Source organism: Anguilla anguilla, chromosome 7 (assembly GCF_013347855.1).
Source record: "Anguilla anguilla isolate fAngAng1 chromosome 7, fAngAng1.pri, whole genome shotgun sequence".
NCBI lineage: Eukaryota > Metazoa > Chordata > Actinopteri > Anguilliformes > Anguillidae > Anguilla > Anguilla anguilla.
In genome coordinates this window covers 10025704-10045958 of record NC_049207.1, presented here as the reverse complement: position 1 = coordinate 10045958, position 20255 = coordinate 10025704, and the positions used below count along the sequence as shown (strand labels likewise).

Genomic DNA, 20255 nt, shown 5'->3' with positions numbered 1-20255 from the left:
GCTGCTCTCTCCGTTGGCCAAAAGTATGAGCATGCAGATGAATCAGGCTGACATTCTGTCAACCTTAGACACCCGACTCACAGTCAAGCCAATAAACTCCAAACCCCCTGCTTAGCCTATCAGCCAAGCAGGGAATGAGAGTACAGGCTGAAGCCTCTCGAACAATAAGCAGAAGAGAAAATGCAGACCCGGACCAGCAGCCCCTTAGTCTACAGCAGTCACTTCACTGAGCCAGTGTGTGCAGTGAAGGAGTGATGACATCTCATTTTAAAATCTCTATCACCAAGAGATGCGTATTATTTAATCCAAGCTTTTCAAAATGACGCGAATGGGAAGCCGCTGTTCAGTTTGCAGATTTGGAACCGGCAGCCAGGCTGGTAAGCGGACTGCGCAAGTGATGTATAACCAAGACCTTGCATTTAATTAAGCTAGCCTCCTCCACTCCTCTGCAAGTGTGCATAATCATTTTATACACCGTGATATCATCTGCTTAATGCGCTATTTTACCATACAGTTAAACCGGGGTGATAAATCTCGCACAGCTTTCCTTTAATAGATGCAGGCGGAATAATGTGGGCATTAGATTAACAGTAGAATTTTGATGCAGTGGAAATATATGGTACATTTATGGCACAGCGTATTCCTAGTGGAATGCATATTTTGCCCTTCCTTTTGTGCTTGCTTTGTTTTCTTTCTAATAATTCTTCCATTTTATATCCCATCATGCATCTGCAAAATCATGGCCGCACCAGAACACAAACACAGGACAGTGTGAGTAAACATATATGGAATGAATATGAAAGCATTAACTCACAATGTACTGTACATGCTGCTGGTAGAAGTCAAGGCCAGGCATTTAAAGTGATTATGGCGACTCTCCAAAACAAATACTTTAAAAGGATTGGAACAAGTGTAATGGATACATGTACACAATAAAACCTGCTAGAGCATGTGATTTTCAGGTGAAAGGGTTAAAGACTGCTCACACTCCTACCTCAAGCAAGGGATTCTTTTTCAGTTATTTTCTGGCAGGATGGAGATCTTAGTTTACCTGTTTATGGAAATGAGAACATTCTCTGAAACAAATGACCGTGGTGACTTTTGAAAGGGAGGACTGTCATTTCCTCTACCCGCTGTTTATCTGCACAAAGCTCTTCTCATCGTGTGCTGTTTTCAATTTTTTCTTATCATAAATGTACACAGCACCTAGCACAGAGCATACAATTCTCCATAGTCGTATACACTGAATCTTAAAATATTCTGCGACAATACCAGAGGATTTGGTAATTACTGTTTCAACATCTGTCCTCAGTGCTGAAGGGGATTAAATGTGAATAATAGTGATTTTTTCAGAACTACCTCCCACTGCAAAGCATTGATGACAGCAGATGTCAAAACATTTGCTTCGAGAATTAAGTCCTATTAATATTAATGAAAATATGATCAAACAAATAATTTTATGTGATATACACAGGGGTGTCGTGCCATGAATAATGCAGTTATTTCCAGGGAGGTTAATGGCCTTAGTATTGAGTCTCCTGGATTGTCTCTTAATTTCACCAGGAACCAAATATATACAGTATGTGTGTGTGTGTCTGTGCGCGCGCATGTGTAAAATAAGTATATTGAGCAAATGCTTCAGTTTCTCTGCTAAAACATATTTGGATACAACATTACACTTTGTTAATGTGAATTGTATAGTCCATCATCATAAATCTCACAGACCTGCAAGAATATTTGAAAATTACAATGCAATGGTTTCATATACCATTCAATTAAACATATGCACACTAGCAGGGCCACATAACTAAAGTCTATAACATTCCATTTTATTTGAAGACACTCCAAGACTTCGTTTGAAACATGATCTCTCCCACAGTGCATATTAAATATTATATGGCTGCTTATCGATTGCATAATAAATAGGTTTTTTTTTTTCCTGCCATGAACTTCAAATATTCAGTAGCCCCAGGAAAACCTTAGACAGAATGGAGAAGCGGCCAGAACCTCTGAAAAATTTCCATAATATCAAGAACTTGCATTAATTTCTCCTGGCAAAGTCATAAAGCAAGTTTTAACAAGCTTCTGGTCGTAGCACTGTAATGAATATTTCAACTCTGAAATACCCCTCTTATAATTCACACTCTACTGTCAATGTAACAATAAAATACTTTATCACTGCTTTTGTGGGGACCGTCCATGAGAGACAGAGAGAAAGAGAGAGAGAGAGAGGGGAGGGGGAGAGAGAGATTTTGCTTTCAAGAAGCTGCCAGTGAAGCTTAACAAAGCCATGTTTCACATGTAGAAATGCATCAGCTTGAATTACACTGCTCGAGTTAAATAAATATCTTCAGGGTTTGTTTCCTGTCGCGTCCATCAGAATGAGTGCTTATGAGCCTCTCTCTCTCCCTCTCCCTCTCCCTCTCTCCCTCGCCAGGCATTGTGGCCCCAGAGCTGACATTCTCACTGCGCTCAGCGATACGCCCACCGTTTCTTCTCTCTCCTGTCCAGCTCGCATTAAGAGTCAGTCCTTATCTAAGCCAGCCATAACAGTCGCCCCTCTTCTCTATTCAAAAGTGACCCTCTCTCCGCAGGGGGGTGAGGAAACCTTCTCCCTCCGCCTCGCAGACAATGGCGGTCGCGGACCCCACGGGTCGCCGGCACAGGAGGGTAATCTTCAGGGCTCAAGGCGGTTAAGACAGCCGCCGCAGAGGGGAGGAGATGAGCCTTTCAGTGAAGTGGTGCCAAATTAGTGGGTATTTATGAGGCACGACCTTGGATTTGTGAATATGATCGATGTCGGCGCTTGTCAGACCCAGGGCCTCTCCGCTGAATATGTAAACATCTGCCCCATTGTGAGAATGATAACTGGACACAAACGATGCCCGTGCGATCTCGCGTTAAAAATAAAACCTGCATTCAGACAAGCTGGCCCTGGTTTATGAAATTATGATTAAATTATGAGCTGTCCTTAAAAGAAATGTATATAACAATTTTTAAATCTCACAGGGACTTTAAAATGGCCAGACATTTCTCTCTGTGCTTTAGTAACTTGAAATGATATTGCATTATTTATTTGCTTATACATTTAGAACTCATGTAGCTTACAAATGCTGTTGTTTTCTCTTTATAATCCCCATGCAGTCATTTGCTAAGTCTTATTTCTATTCATGAATGTATATGTTTGTCTATAGGATTAATCCAGGGTAAGGACCTTGAGCTTGGTAAATTTACACAAGAATTCAAATTTGTAGTTCACTGCAAACAAGTCGGTTTCCAAACCACTATCCTCATAAAACAAAAATGCATTTAGGTTTTTGTTTAAAGACCCCTACCAAATGATTAGATGTTACAAATATTTTGAACAAATCGTGGTCCACGATCCAAAGATATGCAAACTACAGGAGAGTGATGTGGTAAACTGAAACCTTAGTGCTCAGAAAGCTGAGTAGTTAGTACTGTTGTGACAGTTGTTGTACTGAACATGGCAGACTGCGTAGTTTTACGATGCACTCCCAAAATAGGAACTTCGTTTCACTCGTTACCAAAAGAGCCCATTCTGAAACAACAATGGGCGGAATTTGTTTATTAAAATCACCTGGATGTACCTGGCAGCAGAGAGGGAATTTGTGTTTGTAGAGCACATTTTACAGATGACTGCTCCCAGAACCTCATGCAGAAGTCGATGGGTTTCGCGAGGAAATTGATTTTGAATCCAGATGCTGTGCCAACTATATATTCCAGGGCCTACAGCAGCAAGCGTTGCCAATTTGCATATTCATAGATCCTGGCATTCTCAATGAGGGTAAAGTGTAGAGATGCTACTAAGCCATTTCCAGTAGTTTATTGAAATTTTTTTTTTTGGGAAGGAAACCATATTAAACAAATTATTATTCAATATAGAATATCTTTTAAAGTTTTAAAATACATCTTATCTGAAAAGAGGTACATCTCAGAAAATGGTCGTTTTGGTCTCACGTGCTTCTTTTCACAAAACCACGCTTTGAAGCGATCTCCTGAAGTTATGGAACGGGAATGCTGGATTTAAACACTCCATAAGTTATCAGAATTATTCGAAAGCAATCATGTAACCAACTGTCCACATGTCAACGTCATATTCGCTTAGCCTGGCCATGTTCTAGAAAGCCCCGATTGCTTATCACCTCAAACGCAAACTGTGAATCACCTTAACAAAGATGTCCGAACTGAAGCCTATTAAACATACAGCGGACAGGAATTAAATCTCTTGAAAGAAGAAGTGATGTTCAGCTGATTAATCATTCAGCTGCATGAGCAGTAATACAGTACTGATCCGTGATGTCAGTAAGGGGTGTACTGACCGTGATGTATGGCAGCAGTGCACGATGAAGGCTAATCTATTTCAGGATTTCACACCAAATTCCCATCTTATTTAGTTACCCAAATCATACCCCAATGCTGTAACCACCAACTGGAACCACTGTTGGAGCACTATTGAGTTTCTGTTTATGTGTTCGGTAACTTTACGCAGAGGGAATGCAATGCACACGTCATTGTGACCTACGTTTGGGCAAAACTACGCAACACAAAGACAGGTTCAAACAAAATGAACAGACTGAAAGGAGTAAAAAAAAATGGCTATGAAAAGGTCTATAGCGCCATTTTTTAATCACGCTAATAAAGCTCGCCTGAGCTGCGGAGGTGGTAATGTAGCCATTGGCACAGTGCCTAAAGGAAGCGCTAGAGCTCTCCTTCTTCCCCCCTCCCCCCTCCCCCGCAAAATAAAAAAGAATTAATGTCCGCAGAATGAAGGTGCGTGCATTTTTTTAAAATGCTGGCCTTACCAAACTATCATAGATGTGGAAGTCACAAAAAGCAATTAATTAGTTAAAGCAAAAGGTTAAACATGTTTCATGAACTGTCTGTTCTCTCCACCCCCTCCCCTTTTCACTGAGGAGGAGGGGGTGGAGGGCAGGTTAAAAGGCTCATACGTTTGATTACTTTTAGCCTATTCACCACTGCTGCAAGTCAAATGGTGCAATTCTGCGTAGTTATTAAAAAGTCTATCTCCAACAGAAGGAATTCCAGAAGCAGAGGGTTACACATTTCAGTTTTCTGCGACGTTTAGTAAAAGATCATTTTCCTGTTCCTTCAAAAGCACAGGTTCGTGGAAGGTCACATCTACATATCAAGCTGTGTTCAAACCTCCTTCTGCTCCGACTATTGATTCCTAACCGGTATTTTCTCCACTGACTGCGTATTCCTGGAGTCTGGACACATTAGCCGAATGTAATTGTGTGAGAGAATTACTCTGTCCCAGCATGCTTTTTCATCAGTGACAGAGAGCACACCCCCTTTCACCATTTAAAAAGCTGCCACGCTCTCTAAATCATCATGAAGATAAGGGACTGCTGCCGCTTTCATTAGAATATTCATGGTCTGTGTACTTTATTGTTATTTGTTAAACGCATTGTTTTGCTGCTTCCCTGGCTGTAACTTCTGCCAGCATTACACCTGGCAGAGCCTTTCAATAGACAAAAACGTCCCTAAGCTCCAGGTTCATGATTTTTGGTTGTGGTGTGCCACGGACAATATGGTTTTCCACTGTTACAGTTTTTACTGCCTGCAGTATTTTGAACATTAGCCAGGCTTTACAGCAACGCACTCCAGTTTGCTGCAGGTTTCAACCGCCATTCACAATCCAATGAAAGGCCACCTGTGCAGTAAATAATGTCTGCGTTTGCACGCGGATAAACTTCTGAGTCAACTCCAGCACTGTCAGCTCCATAGCAACACATGCCACCCATTCTATTTATTTATTTCCTCAGAAAGCGACTGTCTCTCCAAGATTTCAAGATAAATCACCCTTGTCTCTTTTAATTTTTATGGCTTTAGTTTTTTTTTATTTCTTTTTTTTAATGTTAAATCCCCTCAGCCGGTGGGTGGGCCTGGCTTATTTATTGTATCAGACTGGTATATTCCCTGGATGGGAGATTCTTTGGGCAGAGCAGTGGCATCCATCTGTTTATGTCTCATTGTTTCCATTTTCCCCGAGCCGCCGTGCCCTGGTTCCAGAGGGCTCCTGTCACAGAGCGAGGAGCTGTTTCACATCGAAGTGCCCCTCCAGGAGCTGAGGACGCCACAGCGGCCTTTCTTCCAAAGGAACCGCTTTTGAATAATAGAAAAGAGCCTGGTTATACATAAGATTAGACCGTTTTCTAATCTTTTGAGTGTGACTCCACAGGTGTGTGCATGTGTGTGCTTGCGTGCGTGCCTGTGCATGTTTGTGTGTGAGTGTGTGCGTGCGTATATGTGTGCGTGCGTGTGTGTGCTTGCGTGCGTGCCTGTGCATGTTTGTGTGTGTGTGTGTGTGTGCGTATATGTGTGCGTGCGTGTGTGTGGGTGTGCATGTTTGTGAGTGTGTGTGTGTGTGTGTGCGTGTGTGTGTGTGGGTGTGCGTGTATGTCTGTGTGAGAGAAAGTCAACATAGTTCATTAGTAACTTGCATTACAAAAAAGACTTCACTGCAAGCTGTCAATACTCATTTGTTATTTATGCGTTTCACTACCTATTAATAATCATATCGAACTCATATTAATTCACGATCTGACATGCAGCTTTTAAGTAGCAATTAGTAATCAAATTTCTTGTGAGCCCAAAGGATGCTGAAGCCAGTGACGCTCGCAAAATGAATGAAAGGCGCACAGTTTCCCTGATTCGGAAGATGCGCTGGGGACTGTTACCGATCTCGCAATCTAGTGTCGGGCGTTCAGCCGCCAGGGAGCGTGTGTGCGTGCGCTCAGCTCGCCCGATCGACCAGAGACGGCGCAGAACACGAGGGACAAACACGCCCGCGGTGCTCCGAGCATCCGCTCCACTTCTAATAGAGGTCAGCGGTCTACTTGTCTGAGCCGGGGAAGTGAAACCCAATTGCAATTGGACCCCAGGGTCTAATAAATGAAGTCTGCGTGCGCCCGTATCAGTCCCCGCGTCTGTCTCGTTATTCGTCTCCAAGCGCATCCCGCCGCGGCGTTAAGGCTCCATCCGCCGCGGCGTTACCGCCAATCTGTGCGCGGGGGGGGGGGGGGGGGGGGGGGGGGCGCGGCGCAGCGAGGACGAACGGCGTCTCGTGACCGCTGTCACCTCCCCCGCCTTTAAAACCCCTTTAATGCTCTTAAAATTTTTAACAGCGCGCGAGCGGTCGGTCGGGAGCCCCAGTGAACAAGGCCCTGTAAAAACAGAAGGCTGTTTTTAAAAGCAATGGAGCGCTAACGCTAATAAGACTGGAAGGGGAAAATATTTGCAACCGGGTGGGTTTGAATGGAGGTTGGGGGCACTGCTGCTGAACCACCATAATCCACCCTCTTGAAATCCAGCAGCAGAAATTATGTAGAGAATGTTCTAAATGAACAAAAATAACAGCAACAACAACAACAACAACAACAACAACAACATAAATGCTGAGTTAAGTTTACAGATTTAAGTTATAGCTGAAAACTATGTAAAATGTACTGTGACCAATCAATCCAATCCAATTTTGTATGTCCCAGTTGCCTGTCCAACCCAAAGAGTTTCTCATAATAAAAAATGGTAGGATTTATGGCCCTTCAGTTACACTTGGCTATAATAATTAGCATATTATATGTAAATGAGGGCACCCTGATTGGCTTCTGGTGGCCCTGCTTCTTTGTTCATTTCATTATGTAGATCCTCAGATATCAAAGAACTGTCATGTAGCATAATTTCTGCATTTAATTTTAACTATGAAAATTCTATTATGCACTCTGTAATTTAAATGGGAAACCCGTTTGTTACAGCAAGGAGCATATTTGTTCACATCTGTAATTATCTGTATTCATGACATTTTTAATCTAATGAATTTCTGCCGTTTATATTTTCAATAAACTGTTACATTGCTAGAGTTAGGCTGGCTGCCACTATATGACTAGTGTGGGCTATTGGCATTGGCCAATTAAAAGGCCCACTCACAGTCATTATGGCTGCTAATAAAATGCTAATGGATTACAACGAGCGAAAAAGACGGAGATATGGTACTATAGTACAGAATTACTCTCCTAATAAAAATAACAATAAAGACCCTCATGAAAAGCACTTTGAAAGGAAAAATAGGCATTTAAAATAACCGTCAGATGCTACTTATTTTTTCATCATCAGTCTTCCCTATTTCATTCTTTTTTTTTTTTTATCTGAGCATTTAACTAACCATGATAATCATCATATCCTTTTCAAAAAAAGAAAATCCCTCTGTCAATCTGACCAGGGGAAAATAAAATGATACAAATTAAAAAATAATGCTTAATTTCTCTCAAGATGAGCTGTTTTTAGTTTGAGAAGTTTTCTCTTTTTCTGCTTTACAGGTTTTGAAACCCTTACAGTAATCATCAGACTTAGAAATCTTCCAATTTTGAATTCTGCATTATGCTACTTTTGAATATTGACTATTCACAGTTGCTGCGATGAATTGGCAACCAGGGTCCAGGGTGTACTCCTACCTCTCACACAATGCACCTAAGGCTCCATCACCCCCCTCCCCTCCCCTCCCCTCCCCTCCCCTCCCCACCCCACCCCACCCCACCCCACCCCACCCCACATACAATGACCCTGACCAGAAATAATCTGGTCAGATAATGGAATGATAGATGGATGGATGGATGGACGGACTTCAGTCACGAATTACAGCACGTCCTCATATCACAGCAAGTTCTTTATATTGCTGCAAGTTATTAAAAATTGGAAGCGGAGGGCTGAAATGTCACAGGGCCGAGGAACATTGTGCTAACTTCCTGTGAGAGATTCCGCCTGCACTCGGGGGGGAAAGGAACGTACAGCTGCCCTTTGATACCGGTGTCTGCTTCATGTAAAAGCTCCAGGCCTGGTAAAAATGAGCGAAATGTCTAAATGTGGAGATATTGTACCTCATAGAAGTCATATTTTAAGATGAGTTTCGCTTTTATGGAGCTATAAGTCAAAGAATCAAAGCCATGCGGCATGTACTGTACTCTACTTCTCCATCTCATTTTTTAAATGTATTCACAGTATTTATCCATTGTTTGCCTGTTGTCTACCATGTCACTTAGTACTAACAGCAATGTATTGAAACAAAAAAGATTTAAGAAGGACAAACAGACTCATGAAAAGCACTTCACAGCCAGACATAAGGAAAAAACCTTGGTAATAGCCCATCAAACTGGTAGAAAGAGAGAAATCATAGTCTATAACCCAGCTACAGTACATGTCTGCCTGTCCCACACTGAAGGATATTAATGAGACACTCATAGCCAATAGAAAGGGAGAACCTGACAAGACTGCTTCTAATTGAACCGTACTAGATTAACCGATTCATTTTAGTGACAATTAATAACAGGGTTAGCACTTACATTAAACCTAAACCCATTATAACCTCAGTTCTGACAATCCTCGAGATGTTTCATGGTCATCCCAATAAAACTAATTTAAATCTGATATTGATTTTGAAAGAACAGAGAGATGCTAGACAGTTAACAGCACCGGTCACATTTCACGCAGACTGTGTGCTTTTGGGGGGGGTGTGTGGGACACAGTCCAGGCACCACAGTGCATTATGGGACAGCACAGCACGAAGGGTTCCGACTGCAGAGGTTTCAGACGAGGCTGGAGTCACGCCTCTGCTACAGCATTTTTAGAAAGCTTGCGTTCGCGCCCACTTATGTCAACCACACCTGCAGTATGCGTTGCCCTCATCCGCTTCCAGAAACCAATCACGGTGCAGGGGGGAAAGAATCCCAGGCTGTCACAAGGTTCATCAGTCTTGCTGCCGATGGGGTGCCATACCCATAAAATGGAAGGCAACGGCGATCCAGGACCAGTACAAGGGAATGATTTTATAATGGAGACAGGGGTTAATGACCCATCAGCAAACAAATCTGACAGAAACCCATAAGTGAGACGGGCAATGTAGCAGGTGTGATAAGAGTCATTTTTCTTTCGCAGTCGAACATAAATCTTAATAACTACTGATAGCGGAAGCAAGTTCCCACGCCTGCAATAACAAGGTGTCCACTTTCATTAAGGATTGCTCGGTTAAATTAAATAACTAACGCATATCCTATCTGTAGTCATAAATAATTTATTGTGCAGCACACTCTGGAAATATTTTCTTACCATTGGCCTTCTCATGCTACGCCTTGCCAAAACTGTCTAAAATGACCTATTTTTTGTTTCTTTATAGCTTGTCCTTTAAACTGTAGTGAGGTGGATTCCTTGAAATGTTGTCACAAATATGTCTGGAAATGATTTATACACCCATGCAAAGCCATTACATGAAGTTATATAATGAATTATGCATTTGCTACCTTTTAAGCATTTATGACAGTGCAAGACGGTTGTCGAAGCAAAACTCTTTCCTGTAAGGTTTTGGCCTTATTGCCTTCTGTTTCTATAGTGACATATAAAACTAATGAGAGAACAATACAGCAACAGAACGACAGCTGCATGTCAGTCTGTATCCAGAGGAGGGAGCCAGTGGACAGAAGAAAAGTGTGCCATCCCCACCACCTAATCCATCTTTATAATCCATTAAACAATACCGATAATCAGAAACCATCACCAGCTCACGCTTCAAAATGTAACCAGGGCATCACACTGGCAGTAGTGCAAAAGAGGAGTTTTTAATTTTTTTTCCTCCCTCTCTACTTCCGTCCCTCCCCCTCTCCCTCTCCCTTTCCCTCTCCCCCTCTCCCCCTCTCCCCCTCTCCCCCTCATCTCTCTCTCTCTCTCTCTCCATCTCAACAGTGTGGCTATTCTGAGGACATATGTTCTTAAAACCGGGAGCCGAGGAAGCTAATTTTAAGAGGCAGCTACCACATGAGTCACCGCAATAATAAACACACTCGCCACTCAGCTACTGCTCCCTCCGTGTCCGCCTCTCGCCTCCATGACCAAAAGGGAGGAGAGAGACGGAGTCAGGCGATGGGGAGGTGCGTGCTTGCGTGCGTGCGCACCTGTTTTGTGTGGAAAGCTGAAACAGTCACATCTTGCTTGATGCCATTTCAGGAGACGGTAAAATAACCAAAGCCACAGTGCAGTGGTTTTTTTGTTGTTGTTGTTTTGCTGTTGTAAGTGCAGAAAAATTGCATCCAGAGCCATTATGTCCCCGCCTCTGTCATCACCCTACTAATCCAAACACCAGCTACAATTTCTCCAAATACCCCCCTATTATCACGAAATGTATCAGAACACAGACCCTGTCTTCCTCTCTTACCTGAGGAGAGTGCTGATGACTCTGTGCGAACAGACCCTACCAAGGCCAAGATAATGACCCGGTAAACACGTTATTAGCCATCCAAAGGAAAACTAAGCTGTTTGTGCGAAGACAGCCGGGTTACAATACGTCACCAAGATCTGCTTTCAGGAACGGGAGCTTGAGAGGTGGCCCCACAAATGAAAGATAAAAAGGAGACGGAGCAGGTATTTATTTGCCTCCGCTTGCTGACCAAAGGAAGTAGCCCAGAACATTGATTGAACACAAACAGAAGATCAATCACTTGCAGCAGGTTACAGAGGATGAGCAAACAGATCCAGCTCTAACCAATCTGTGGGAAAAAAAAAACCTCAGAGGCCTGGAAGACTGAACTCCCACCGTGATCAAATATCCTCCATTCACCTCCCGCATGGGGAATTATTAATGATCTCTTTCTCTTTGAGCACATCATAACAGGTGATGCGTTAAAACACTGCACACACACACACACACACAAACATACACGCACACACAACATATCATCCAACTGCACCAATCAGGCTCATTCTAGACACACACACTACACTAAGCAAATAAATTGTCCTTGAATAATATTTGCCCTCCTTCCTGAGATACCCGTCCAGTGGAATTCATGCCTTACTTACTGTAAGGTAAACAGCTGAATATTACAAAACCACAGCATTTCACAATAAACCACCTCTGCTCTGGGTCACTGTACCTTAACAAAGTGGCAAAAGCGCCACCTGAGATTCAAACCTGCAACCACCAGGTCACAGGCTCAAGACCCACACCAACGCTCTTCTGCACTGCCCCGATAGCTTGTATAGTGCGATATAATTCCACGCTTGACTCTCTATTACAACACCACCACGTGCGTCACACACAGCTATATGGAGTCATGTGACTTGTGGGATTAGTGGAGATGGTCAGTGTGGGGACTCCCTGAAAGTGTGACGTTTTTTTTCTACTGAACATCTTCTATGTTCTAATTCCATCTACGAAGGAATTAGATACAAAAGACTGCAAAATCATCAACTGCTCTGTGTCTGATTTTTTGCATGGAACATCCAGTAAAGCGTAGTAGACAGCAATGCAATGCAATTGGCAATTAGAGCAATGAGATGGTCCACAAGGCTTGAATGTGCTCAGGTGTTTCCACAATGTGCGTTCTGAACAATGCAGTCGAAGGACTCAGGGTTGGGGGGGGGGGGGGGGGGGGGGGGGGGGGCGGGGCAAGGGGAAGTGTGCAGGGTACCTGAACGCTTCACACTCTGAACTGTCCAGGTTCACATGGAAATGACAAGTTAAGGTGAAATCAGGAGGCTGCAGAAGAGGAAGCGTACCCCTGAGGCCTAATTCAGCTCTTCCCAGGCTGCCCAAGGATTCCCAGGCTGCCAAATGATACAGGGATATCAGCCAGAATGATCTCAGCACAGAGGTTTTCTAAAACCCTAAAGCCAACTCTGTCTTCTATAAGATGTGTGCTTAACTGAGAAGAGTGTTTAACACAAACCGCTAGTTCTGTGACAAGAATATGTACATGCAGCTTTGAAATCACTTTTTAAAAGAGAGAGAGAGGGGGAAGTGAGTGTGTGTGTGTGTGTGTGTGAGAGAGAGAGAGAGAGAGAGAGAGACCGTATTGTCACTCTGCAACGAGAGGAGAAACCCTTAATAATTCACACTCTTCAACATGTGCACTGTGAGCAAAATTACGAGAGAAAAAAATCTGCGTGTACGTGCGTGTATGTGTTGAAAGGACACGCTAATCTAAGGTGGTTTAAGCGTTTTCTTAAACGGTGCGGAAATCTCGTTCAAATAAATAAAATACACAAAACTATGCAACGACCCCAGCATTTACCTAAGTCCTCCACACCTATTGCAGTTAGCTTTACAAAAAAAACCATAACAACGTTACACCAGCAACATTAGCGCCGAACAAGTTAATGGCTGTACGGGAATGCAGTGTAGGCTACCTACCGCAGTAGATGATGAGCAAACTGGTCAATATCACCACAGCCCAGAAAGTTGAGGACATTCTCGGCCAGGCGTTGGCATCCTTCCGATTTCTCAACTTTGGGGACGAAGCCATCGATACCAGTTCCCCTGAACGAGAAGAAATTCGTCTATTTCACCAGCCCACTCGCCCTTTGACTGAGCGCCTCGCGCCACGTGTAATCCCTAAAAAACACATCTTGAAAATACGCCGCACATCAGAAACCTTACAGCGCTTCGGCAGCCATCGCGCAATAAAATGGCAAATGCCTTCCTCTGATCCTTTGGTAGGAAAAGTCAGCTGTGATACACTATGCGTCCAGAATCAGTACCAGAATCGCATCTATGTTCGTGAAATATCAGACTCAAGGTTGCGAGAGAAAAAAACAAAATGTCGTTAAAGCAAGTTCATAAAGAGCCTGTTCAGATTCCTGCTACTAAGAAGAACAAGCCGGACGACTCCAGATTCCGAATAAGGAATGTTAAACAGCGTTCGGATAAAAGCATAAATACCGCAACCTCGCACAACACCACCGAAACACCTGGGGCAACGGCGGATCCGTGAATGACAGCGGCTTGTAACTCCTCAGCAGTGACCGGCATAAAAACTGCAGAGATCTTGTCAAATCCGACCACAGATAGACAAAAAGTGCTTGAAGATGACGTCAGAATAACAAAAGGCGCAGAAAATGTGATCTAAACCAAAATGAAATCGCTCCTAATGATAAGAGACAGAAAGCACAAGATGAGTGCTTGCGACACGGAAAACGTAGCAAGCTCCGATTTTTCCCAGATGGTCTCCTATACATTTAGCTCCTGGACAGAAGTACTGACGGGAGCGGGAGATACTTGTTGAGAACTTCATCACGATTACGATACAGTTTCCTTTAATCACTGTCTGTCGCGGTCCTTCTTGTTGAGCGGCTGAAAGGGAAGAATCTCATGACGCAGTGGTATCACGTTCAACACAGAGAAAGTGCAGACCCACAGGTAGCAAGTGCGTGTGTGTACGTGCGTGCGTTTGTGTGTGTGTGCGCGTGTGCGTGCGTCATTTCTTTTTCATGCAATTAAGATGAATGCCCTATATAACACAAACAGTAGTGCACACGGGTATCAGTTTCTATTTTTCGTATGTTACGTAGGCAATCCTGTACTCTTTTTTTTAACATGTTGAAATAAATGTAAATATTTCCTGTGACATTAACCTATCTTTAATTTATAGCTACACAATCATGTTTTTGAAAGTGCATGCACATAGACGTAATGTCGCCCGTGGGATCTTAGTATGTTTCTTAATTAGTATTAAGCAACTTTGCTCTGCTTGGTTTGCTTACGACTTCATGCGCACGCATGTTTATTATCTCGAGGCCTCATAAAATGACCACCCCATGAGGATTTCAATTTAATATTTAATATAATGGTTGCTGGACACGGGGGATGACTGCAGAAACTGCATGCAGCATAGGCATACGATTCGTTTCAATTTTCGGGGAAAAACACAGCTAGACCACCTAGTTCTTGTGTTTTATTTGGTTTGTAACATAAATAAATAAACAAATAAGAATAGTTACCGTACATTTCATTCTTCTGTAATGCCCAAAGGAACGTGCTGCCAAGACAGCTTGCACAGACAGAGATTTATTGAATCTAGCAGAATTATTCTTGTCCCAAAACATTGTTGTAAGCACATTGTTATGGACAACAGTGATTTGGCCAATAAGATGGCACCCTTTACATAACCCTCAATTATACAATATTTGCATTTTACAATGTACTTCAGTTGTACATTAAATAACATATATAACAAAACATAAGGGGCATATGCTTTATTTTCAGATGATCCCATAGAATATTTATTTAATGATTGTGTGTGTGTGCCTGTGCGTGTGTGTGTGTGTGTGTGTTAACTTCAGTTTGGTATAGTATTTGAATTGGGTTGCAGATTTTGTCGTGCAAACAGGGAGGCAGAAGCCCTTTCGATCAGACTGTTTTTCAGAAGGAGACATGGGAGTGAAAGACCCATTTCAGTTGGCAGTAGGGCAGGGTAAGACAGTGGATGGTAGGGCATTGTGCCAGCTGCACGTTGGCAGAGAGTCAGGTACGGCAGCTTGGCATGCAGTCCCAGCATTCTCTCTATTATGCCCAACCATGGAATACAGAACACGGAACACGGAACATGCCATGCAGCCTACATACATTTTTCACTCTGATATGTTTTTGACATGAATTCCGAATCCCAACAGTTGACAAGTGCAAATATCATTAAGGCCTCATTTCTCAGGATAATGCAGCAGGAATAAATACAAATGCAGAGAAAATACTGTACACATTCACGCATACAGTATGTACATGCACATCTAGGTATACTAGTGTCATTTGATTATCGATTCATACTCAGGATACTGGCAACAGATCCGAGTGGAGATATATAGGTATAAAGATATGCATATATGTTTACATATATCTTCTGGTATTTGCTAGTATAAATTAGTTCAGTCAAAATAAATCCCAGTTGGTAGATTACCCTGTAGTCAACACTTATTTAACTAAAATCCTAGTTTGGCAGTAAAATGTATACTGTGTATAAATGTATACAGCTTTTTACCTGATTACCTAAACTGATGAAGTAATTGGAATGAAAAGCTGTATGCATGCCCCTATGCTTTGATTCAGTTCAGCACCAGTGCCTGAACAGCTCTATATTTCAGGAGATGGTCAATAATAGCATAGTGTAAACATCAGTTTAAAGTGAAATAAAAGGTTAAAGTCAACTCACTTTGATCACATACAGCATTTAATCATTTTATAATTTTTATGTATTTTGCATTGACAGCGATAGTTGCGGTATATTGTGCTGTGCTGTTCTAAAGGAGCCCCATGCCTCGCCCTGGTTGAAGGTCGCTGTCCATGTGCATAAGCGCTGTGACACTTCCACACCCCTGCTGAGGCCGGTTCGGGTGAAGCCATTTATCTGAGATCCCTGCCTGTTTAAGCGGATTTCCAGGATAGCTTTGCGGACCCCTGCCCGGAAGGTGTTACGAGATGGAGAGTCTTGGCGTTGCGTGACAGGCCAGGTTATGGACTGCGTGACAGGCCAGGTTATGGACTGGTTTTGCAGCTCGTAGCTGGGCCCGGAAAGCTCGGAGGAACCGCAGCAGAAACGTCCCACATGGCGGGGAACATTTTTTTCGGACATGTCCCGCTTTGTCTGAGATGACCTTTCTCATTTGCGCTCCCCTTGATCGCTTCAGACAGACAATGGCCCGTGGTTTTGGCTTTGTACTGCGCTTGCGGCCATCGTTTCATTGTGTTTCGGAAACACAGCACTTGCCGGGGACAATGATGATATAAATCAAGGATATTATTAACAGCGCTACCCGAACAGCATGTATAAGCGGTTCAATTAGAGGAATTAGGTCAGAGCAGTGCTTCAGCATGCATGTGTACACTGTTTGGAGTGCAGCGGTGTCACATCCTGTGTGACCACCGCAGAGCAAAAAGCTGAGGAAATGAGGCATTCAGCCTGCTGTCCATTCATGACTGTTTGCTACCAAGAATGCTAGAGAGTGACATCACTCATTGCGACAAACCCATTATACTTAATAACTATTAAGTCATAACTATTATCTGTTAAAGTAAATACATACAATATTTTCAGTTGGCTACTCCCAGTTTAAATCATCCACTGCTTTTTTTCTGCTGCTGTAGAAGAAGCCATTGTCGGCTCTCTGCGTGTGGGTCCAACACTGAACGCTGAACATGTTCTCTGGCAGGCAGCGACTCAACTGGCAGCAGAACATGACAGATACATACGAGGTCTGCTCTACTAACACAGGAGTCTCTGAAGGTAATAAGACACAATCTGTTAACACTGGAATATTTCATCCAGTAAAGAGGATCAGTCCTGGTCAGCTAGTCATGGTTTATGTGTGTGTATGTGTGTGTGTGTGTGTGTGTGTGTGTATGTGAGTGTGTAAGCAAAAAAAATACTACTAAATAAAAGCGTAGACTGTTGGAATAATGCAAGGCATGATGGGTACCTTACATGAGGTAGTAAGCCCAAGATGCATTATCAGTTCAACAGCAAGGACACATCAGTTTCCAGACATGGACCAAGTGGCCTGACTCACACATCTGCAATGCCAAAAAAATCAGGCCTCAGACACAAGACAGTCCACCTCTGGGAGGACGGGTGGGTGGAGGACATCAGTAGGTGTCCAGATGAGTGGATACTATGGTATCAGGCAAAGAGCACTCACCCAGAGGAACTGGATGGATAGCAGCACAACATTCTCTTTTTAGAGGCATGTCCGTGTGCTTTAAAATAATCCAGTGCGGCATGCTGAAAACATCCAGGAAGGCAGCGATGGTGTGATTTAAAGTCACACACACCCCCCCCCCCCCCCCCCAACCCCTACCCCCCTTCCGATGAGACTGCGCCAGGCTGTTCATAAGATGGAGGACAGGACATTCACCTGGCCTGGGGTATGGCAGAGGACAGCTCTAGCTGAAAACACATCCCTCTGTTCTGACGCAATCAATGCTTTTTATAGTGCTGCAAAAAAAAAACATCCAGTCACACGTTTGAAAGCAAATCAATATACTTGTCATCCCTTGACTACTTAGGTAAAATAACCTTTTTTTCTTCACATCTCTGAAAGCACACTGACTGTTCTGCTTTTAATAGCGCCCTCTTTTCTTTCACTTCCGAGAACAGCCTCGCCTCTCATTAGAATACGTTCAGGACCACTTGTCTAAAAATGTAGTCCATCGAATCCTCCTGTTTTAGAGCCTTTGACTATTCTCGAATGTCCTTGACCTGTATCAATAGCAACGAGCCGAAAATGAAATGAGGTTCCCCTGCCTGTGAACAAAGACACAGGTATCGCCATCATGGGTTTGCTTCTGATCAAGCAGCTGACCTTAAATAATGAGATTTTCGAGGATTACTGCGAAGTCCTGCATCAACAGTATGAGTGTATGTGCATTGGCTTCTGCATTAGTAGCTACTTGGCATTTGTCTCATGAGTTTCTAAATCTGCTGTTATTCTGTTAAAGGCTTTTTGTCCATGATGAGCCTTTGAGTTTCATTCTGGGCTAAATACATTTAAAAACTATGCTCCAATTCTACATTGCAGTATTGTGACTCTTTGATGTAGGAGCCGGGGGTTGACAGCCATTTAGCCCGAGCTGCACATGAGAACATTTAATATGGCATAATAACGTTAACAGTATCGCGGTCACAATTTTATTCTCTCCCTGAACAACACTATAAAACTGTTACCGCTGAAGTTACTCCACCATGTAGCATTGCAGTCTATTATCCCCCATTAATTCTATGTGTGTATAACGTCTCTAGACAATGCAGTCACTTTAACTAAAACAGTTTTATAGTTTGATTGTTCAGGGATACAGTACAGTTTCAAGCGTTATATCTCAAGTGTTAATAGGCTTTGCTAAGTGGTCTCACATGCAATCTAAAATTTCCAGTTAATTGTTAAACATTCCACTTTTTATTAATATTCATATTCTACAATATTGTACATAATAGCCTACATATATATGCAGTTTGATATTTACTGAAGCAATTCAAGTATTTTTATCAGGGGTATAACGACACTGTCAACCCTTATATTTCAGTTACAGTTATTCCATTATGTAGTATTGCAGTATATAATCTCCCATTGCATTTTCCTATGTGCAAATTTGTAGAACAGACAAATACATTTCTGCTGGACAAGCTGCTCTTGTGAACAAATGAAATTAATTTCAATCCAGGTTTAATCCACAGAACTACTATTGTGAATGTGCGCCGATGATATTACCCCAAACATCTTTTCTATATTCTAAAAACTAGTAATAAGTAAGGTTTACGATTACTTCTGCAGTACATTAATTATGTCAGACAAAAATGACTAAATAGTATTGGCTAATGTTAATATCTAATATGCATTCTTAGATTTATGTACCCAAGCACAGGACCTGTTGGGAGGTCGTGTATATGTATTTTAAATAGCATCCATATGCTGATGGTTGTCATCATCATTAATGAGTGCCTCTGGACATATCAAATTTAATTTCCTCACAAAAGATGAAATCTAATGCAAAAAAATGGTGTTCTGCCAATAGAAATGCTGGGAATTTGGTCAGCCAGCTCAGAGAGCACACGTTTTACCTACTAACCAGCTGGCAAGCTTAAATTCATTTTCTTAATGTTAAGGAAACATTGCTATACTAACTGCCACAGTTATCTATAACTGTCAAGCTAACTGTGACTAGAACTTGCCTGGCTTGTTAGGTCAGTCTATTATCGACATTAATGATTGCTTAGTTGTCACGCATGGATACCAGGCAGTTTTTTTATTTTTATTATTTATTTATTTATTTTTTTAGTTTTTCATCTACCTTGGTAGCTGGCTAGTTAAAGTAACCAAATAAATGCTACAGAGTGTACATTTTCACAATTCATCTACCACACAGGTACAGTTTCATTGCTTTCATGCACATTTACACAGTTACTGTATACTGGCGTTCATAAATGGTCATTGTTATTATTTTTAAATTCTATAGTTACATAACAGCATTTTCTTATAAACCAAAAAACAATTCAGCTTCGACAAAATAAGGTGCAGATGGTTCCAAAGCAGTAGGAGGAGATACTGTTTAATATTTTGGAGCTGTAAACCGTAGCCATAAATTATACTGACAGATAACAATAGTCTTGGCCTATTTTACATACAGACTAATTAAAGTCTTCGGCGTATAAGTTACCAAGAATAGGACTTCTTCTAAGGAGGAACATAATGCAATGTAATATCATGACAAGCAAACAGACAGAAAGGTGTTTATCATTCAATCTGCTATCGGCCAAAGTGTTCAGGGATCCCGACTGTATAGTTGGGCAAAGTCTGGATAAAATTGCGTTTATTATCCCATTATGGCATTGTGGGGGCTACTTTCAACCTGGACATGGTGATGGTTTTCTAGGTACAGATTTTTTTTATTTGGAAACTTTTAATGGAAT

At 42.3% G+C, this 20255-nt stretch overlaps 1 protein-coding gene across 3 annotated transcripts in view; it reads right to left on the bottom strand.

Annotated features, from left to right (window-relative positions):
* tafa5a (TAFA chemokine like family member 5a) overlaps window positions 1-14258 on the bottom strand; it is a 93009-nt gene extending 78751 nt beyond the window's left edge. Inside the window, exons 1-2 of one of the 3 annotated variants that reach the window (XR_004765989.1) lie at window positions 13463-14258; window positions 13217-13342 (exon numbers count right to left, since the gene is read on the bottom strand). Coding sequence is in view for 1 of the 3 variants with exons in the window: in XM_035424409.1 (XP_035280300.1) it covers window positions 13217-13328 (112 nt within the window). In the remaining 2 variants the exon portion in view is untranslated. Of the gene's footprint in view, window positions 1-13216 lie in introns of all 3 variants that reach the window. The other 2 variants (XR_004765988.1, XM_035424409.1) reach the window with 2 other exon arrangements.
* Window positions 14259-20255: the final 5997 nt, after the last annotated feature.